Below are 6,847 nucleotides of genomic sequence, written 5' to 3' on the forward strand. Positions count from 1 at the left end.
CCCCCCCCACCTTTCTGTGTCTTTTGCAGGCTCATTCTCCTCACCCTGCCCTTCATAATGTTCTGTCAGTTTCTCTCCTAGAATCTTTTTTTCCACTTAAGGTAATTTTTTTTTTCTTTTCCTCAGGTTGAATAACAATTTAGGCAATCTCATCTGCTCCCCTGCTTCCAGTCACTGCTGGTGGCAGAACCTCTGTCTCCAGCCCAAATCTGTACACTCTTGTGTTTCAGCTGTTAGGCATATTCACTTAGATGTTCCTGTAGGTCCCTGAAACACAGCACATCTCAAATGAAACACATCTCCCTCTTAAAATGTTTCTTTGTATTTCTCATATTCAGTTGAACGTGTTCCTATTGATCCAGTTTCTCAGGCCATTCCCAGATGACATGGTAGTTACCCTTGACATCTCTTTTTTTCCCCATGCATGATGAATGTCGTCACTCCTGAATACCACTCTTATCCATCCCACTCTTTCTCCACTGCCTCCACCCTTTTTCAGGCCACTGTCATCTCTTACGTAGACTCATTTGGTCTCGTAGGTTGTCTCTTGGATCCCTTTAAGTTGATTCTGCAGATTTCTTCATAGATCCTCTGTGATACTTCTGTCTTACTCTTTTTCCCCTTTCTTCATTAATTCTCAGTCTCTGCTACACTAGACTTATGACTTCATTAGGTCCACCAGGTTTTTTTCTTCGTAACTTGGGTGCATTTGTTTTGAACTGTTCAGCCCTCACTCACCCCATGCATCCCCTCCCACGCAAACATCTTCAAGTTTAGGTCTTTCTTAGGTAAAGTTTTAACTTTAGTATTTCTTCCTCAGGGAGGCCTTCTCCTTCCCCCAGTAGGTGCAGAACCCTTGTGTTTCTGCTCTCTGAACTCATCGCATTTGGAATTGCCATGCTGCTGACATCCTTTTTGTCACTGACTCCTGCCGGAGTGCAGGAACTATCTCCTTTGCTGCTTTCTCCCTAATGCCTGGTACCTAGTTGATATATACCAAGAAATATTTAGAATGAACGAACAAACTAATATACAAGGAATATTTTGGGATCATCTGTGTAATGGTCATTTATATGTGTTTAATCTTAAAGAACAGTCTTTTAACCAATACCGTATCCTTCTGTGATGTAATGACCATATGGATGACTGCCTCATTCCTTGCCCAGATCTCCTAAAAGGCTGTTTTCTTTACCCTGATTCTATTTCTGGCTGTGAGTACTCTTTGTATATTTGTCTTAAGTTAAACTGTAACTCTGATGTAAATTTTTTTTTTTTTTTTTTTTTTGAGATGGAGTCTCACTCTGTCTCTCAGGCTTAGAGTGCAGTGGTACAATCTCAGTTCACTGCACCCTCCGCCTCCCAGGTTTAAGCAGTTCTCCTCCCTCAGCCTCCCAAGTAGCTGGGATTACAGGTGTGCACCACCATGCCCGGCTAATTTTTTGTATTTTTAATAAAGACAGGGTTTCACCATGCTAGCCAGGCTGGTCTCGAACTCCTGACCTTGTGATCTGCCCACCTTGGCCTCCCAAAGTGCTGGGATTACAGACGTGAGTCACCACGCCCAGCCTACTGTTACGTAATTTTTAGACACTTCAGTAGTAAGTCTGTTAATTTATCCCATGTTAAAACAATTTTCTGTTTTCCATCTTGGTTTTTGGTTTTGTTTTTAATGCAGTAAGACTCTTCTCACAGAACCAGGGGCAGTCCTTTTACTACTGACATTATACTGATGGTTGTAGTCATTGTTCTTGTTTTTCTTAAAATATATTTTTCTGCAGCTGTTGCAGGAACCTGGGCAGTTCTCTGGACTCTGCTAGTAATTTACTCAACTTCCAACATTCCTTACCCACAGACAGAATCAGTGTCCTCACTCTTGGATACTTGGTTGGTTGTTTAAAGGAAAGGACTGGCATAATAACTCCTGCCCACATCTGCCTAGCTGGTTGTAAGCCTTTGCACTCATATTTAGTACATGCTAGTACTCTGAGTATGTCTATCCAGTGTCATGGGGTGTATAGGATCAGAAATATTTTTGGTCTAGGAGCTGGGAAAAATAGAAATAGTATATGCATGATAATAGTCTTCAATAAAATGGTCAATCTTTTCAAAGTTTTTCAAACCTCAAGCAGGTTACTCTTTAGAATTATCTTTCTAGCCAGGCATAGTGTGACACATGTCTGTTAGTCCCAGCTACTCTGGAGCCTGAGGCAGGAGGGTTGTTTGACCCCAGGAATTTGAGTCCAGCCTGGGCAACATAGTGAGACCCTGTCTCTTAAAGAAAATGGTATTCCTTAAGCATTCTGAAGAGCTAGTGTATCAATGCTTGGTCAAAAAGAAATGATGTCCTCTTGGGGATTTTGTCCTTTTCAGTAATATGGGAACATGGTCTATCGGTCCTTCATTTGAACCATACACTTTCCCTTTGCTTTCACAGAGACATTGCAGACTTGCTAATTAAAGGGAATGTCTTACTTGCAGGGTGGCCAAGAAAAATGTCTTGTTATTGATTGTACTTGAAAACTCTATGCAGTGGCTATTAGTTTAGTTGTATACTTGTGAAATCTATTTAACTGTCTTAGGATGTTACACTAAAAATACTTAAATTATTTCAGAATATGGTCTTCGATTGGCAAGCCATATATTTGTTAAGGAAATTTCACAAGATAGTTTGGCAGCAAGAGATGGCAATATTCAAGAAGGTGATGTTGTATTGAAGGTACAGTCATATTCTTACTTTTTAATGAACTGAAATAGAAAACAAGTTCTAGAGTTACCATGTAGTCTGTGCTGTTGTTTGAAGCAGTTTTGCCAAAGAGAATTAAAAATCAATGTTTGCGGGAGAGGGATGTAAATTCCCTTTATGCATTATTACATGTCGACACCGATACTTTAGGTATCACGGGGTCATCCTGAGATAATTATTCACCAGCCGGTACTACTTCGTAGATAAGATATGTCTGTTCTTACACATTAAAAAATTCTGATAATTGCTTCCAGATATTATTGAAATGCTTATTTGTTTGTTTATAAGTAGTAGAAAGTGACAGCCGTTTGAGAAGGAGTTAGGGGATGCTACTTTGGGCTTTTCTGACAGCAACAGTACAGTAAAGATTTTATCATCTCAGGAAGGTGGAATACTTTTGATAATTTGGAAAAGTATAAAGAGAATATTTTGGATCTTACAGCAAGGAGTGGTTTGGATATTTCTGTTTATAACAAACCAAGTTAACATTTGTATTTTATCATTTACTTGAAACCTATAATTTATTTTCTGTTGCAGATAAATGGTACTGTGACAGAAAATATGTCATTGACAGATGCAAAGACATTGATAGAAAGGTCTAAAGGCAAATTAAAAATGGTAGTTCAAAGAGATGAACGGGCTACACTGTTGAACGTCCCTGATCTGTCTGACAGCATCCACTCTGCTAATGCCTCTGAGAGAGACGGTGAGTGTGACTCTGTTTCAAGGCCCCCTCTAAGTGACCTATTTTCTTAAAAACACTAGGGAGACTGGACATCTTTGAAAGAAATGATAATTTTCTACCAGCCAAACACCTTCAAAATCTAAAAGTTTTATATATATTTTTTCCTGTAGACAACTCACCACTACTGATTTGATCGCTGGCTGATGAAATTAATGCATAAATTTTCCCTTTTATATATAATTTTACTTACTAGCTTATCTTCATTATTACTGGAGTACTTTATACTTGACTGTAATTATTTTTGTGGGAAAATAAGTAGCACTCTTTTATTAACAGACATTTCAGAAATTCAGTCACTGGCCTCAGATCATTCTGGTCGATCACACGATAGGCCTCCCCGCCGCAGCCGGTCACGATCTCCTGACCAGCGGTCAGAGCCTTCTGATCATTCCAGACACTCTCCACAGCAGCCAAGCAATGGCAGGTAAGACACTGTATTTTTAAAAAAATACAGGGGTTTTGTTTGCTTGATACCAGTATCTAAAATTGCTTACAAATAAAAGATGGATTTCTTTTGATTATTCAAGATTAGATCTGTTTTTCTCAATGTAGACATTTTTAAAATCTAAAATAACTGCAAACTTTTCCTTAAAGGGTCAGATAGTAAACATATTTCAGTCTTCCAGGCCATACAGTTCTTGTCACTGCTCAACTGCAAAAGCAGCCATAGACAGTATGTAGTGAATAGACAGATTATGTTCCCATAAAACTGTATTTACAAAAACAGTTGATCCACAGCTGTAGTTTGCCATACTATTGCATTAGAAGATGCTAGCAAGCTTCAGGAATCTACTACTTGGGAAAGTGAACTATAGAAGTCCTTTAATAAACACCTTAACCTGGACTTTTTTCTCTTTTAAAAATACACTAGTGTTGGCTGGGCATGGTGGCTCACACCTGTAATCCCAGCACTTTGGGAGGCCGAGGTGGGCGGATCACTTGAGGCCAGGAGATCGAGACCAGCCTGGCTGACATGGTGAAACTCTGTCTCTACTAAAAATGCAAATATTACCCAGGCGTGTTGACACATGCTTGTAATCCCAGCTACTTGTGAGGCTGAGACATGAGAATTGCTTGAACCTGGGAAGCAGCGGTTGCAGTGAGCCAAGATTGCACCATTGCACTCCAGCCTCAGTGACAGAGGGGAACTCTCTCTCAAAAACAAAACAAAACACTAGTATTTATGCCAGAGGTTCTGGTATAGTGGTAGTATGTGACCTACCTGAGTTTATCTTTCTTTAGAGTCACATGTGCATTTGAGAATCTGAAGAAAATTACGATCCTTCTCTCCAGACAATTTGCATGTGCACATACACGCAGCAATTGCATACGATTTCTGGAGACTCCCAAGGCCCTGTAGGCCACCAGCTGACCCATGGTTAACTGCAGTCCACATGAAGATCACTTGAAACATGAGTCCAGGGCTGAAGAGACAGTTTAGAAGAAAAGGGAACCCTTATATGTTGTTGATGGGAATGTAAATTGATACGGCCATTCTGGAAAACAATACGGAGTTTCCTCAAAAAATTAAAACTAGAACTAGCACATGATCCAGCAGTTCCACTTCTGGGTATGTGTCCAAAGGAAGTGACATCACTGTCTCGAAGAGATATCTGCACTCTCATGTTTGTTGCAGCGTTATTCACAATAGCCAAGGTATGGAGTCAACCTAAATGTCCAGCACATGAATTGATAAAGAAAATGTGGTGTATATGTTCACACACACAGTGAAATATAATTCAGCCTTTTAAAAGAAGGAAATCTGCCATGGAACAACATGGATGAAGCTGGAGGGCATTGTGCTAAGCGAAATGAACCAGACACAGAGAGACAAACACTGCATGCCCTCACTTACTGTGGAACCTGAACAAGTTGGACTCAGAAACAGACAGTAGAATACCAGGGATTGGGGTGGGGAGGAATGGGGAGATGTTGGTTAAAGGGTACACAGTTACAGTTATAAGATGAGTAAGTTCTGGAGACCTAATTTACAGTGTGGTATCAAGAGTAATAATGTATATGAGAGTAGATCTTATGGTATTCTTTTGACACATTAAGAAAAGTAACTGTGAGGCATGGATATGTTAATTAACTTGGTTGCAGTCATCATCTGAATATGTATATCAAAACATCACTGTTGTACACCTTCAATGGATATAATGTTTATTTGTCAGACCTCAGTAAAGCTGGAAAGAAAATTTGGTCATCTCTTCTAGATCTGAAGAGAAGATTTTGGACTCGAGATGCTGAATTGAGACTTAACTTGCATAGAGGTGTTAGCAGAAGCCATAGAAGTCACTAAAATTGCTAAGAGACACAATTTGGAAAGAAGTCAGAGAACTGGGTAACAGGGAGCACGTTCTTTTAGGAAGTTGAAGAGGCAAGGGAGAAGTAAGAGAAGGGAGGCGTACCTAGCCAGGAGAGAGCCTTTTTAAAGTTTGTAAAAAACCATAGTGACACGGTAGTTAAAACTGTATATTCACAGAAGTGTTTCACATTCTACTAAAATGGGAACTAGTAAGAGAAGAGGATAACTTGTAAGAGCTATGAGTGTGGTTGCTAATTCGTATCCACTGTAGTTTTTATGTATTTGTGAAGCCGATTATTTCTAAATTTCAAACTTAGATTTATAAATTGTAAGAACCCTGGTGTTTATTTTAAGGATGTAATGATTTTTTAAAGGAATATTATGGCATGTTACGTGTAAAGTTGGCTTATAACTGATGATGATTTTTAATTGCTGCAATTAATATATTCTAAAAATCTTCTTGGCACAGCATAGATGTTATCAGGAAAAGGATTACTGCCGCAACACAAATACACACAGTGATATAGCACCTTTGATGATTCATGGGAGCAGCTGTAATTTTAACATCCCTTCTCAGCTAGAAACCGTACTTAAGTAATTTGGACATGATTTCCCCTTTTAAATAGAGCAGTCTTAAAATCTCAAATGTTTGGCCATTAGTTTACATTGTAAACAAATTCTAAATCTTAGAAAATTCTTTCTGATACCTACTTTCTTCATTTAGAGTTCCTTAACACGTAGAAGCTGTAACCTTAACTTAAAAGTTGAGGGGTTTTTTCCCCCCTAAAATTACTATTTTTGTATTATATTGTGATGTTTTATTTCTCCTAGGAATCTTAAGTGTTCTCATGTGTAGCACCAGTAATATGGGGACTTTTAAGAATACAAACTTGTGGGGCTTGCTTTCAGTTCATCTGAGACGGAGGCAGGCAGTACATTTGACCCTCAAACAACCCGGGGGTTAGGGGGACCAGAACTTCCCTCCTACCCTGACACGCAGTCAGAAACCCGGGGGTTAGGGGGACCAGAACCTCCTCCTACCCTGACACGC

At 39.4% G+C, this 6,847-nt stretch overlaps 1 protein-coding gene across 2 annotated transcripts in view; it reads left to right on the forward strand.

The window, feature by feature from the left end:
• Positions 1-6,847, forward strand: part of TJP1 (tight junction protein 1) — a 263,802-nt gene that overhangs the window by 194,199 nt on the left and 62,756 nt on the right. For both annotated transcript variants that reach the window (XM_011995773.1, XM_011995774.1), the window contains 3 exons: positions 2,613-2,716; positions 3,281-3,449; positions 3,765-3,912. In XM_011995773.1, coding sequence (XP_011851163.1) covers positions 2,613-2,716; positions 3,281-3,449; positions 3,765-3,912 — 421 coding nt within the window. The remainder of the gene's footprint in view (positions 1-2,612; positions 2,717-3,280; positions 3,450-3,764; positions 3,913-6,847) is intronic.

The sequence above is a fragment of the Mandrillus leucophaeus genome, unplaced genomic scaffold, assembly GCF_000951045.1.
Source record: "Mandrillus leucophaeus isolate KB7577 unplaced genomic scaffold, Mleu.le_1.0 Scaffold498, whole genome shotgun sequence".
Lineage (NCBI taxonomy): Eukaryota > Metazoa > Chordata > Mammalia > Primates > Cercopithecidae > Mandrillus > Mandrillus leucophaeus.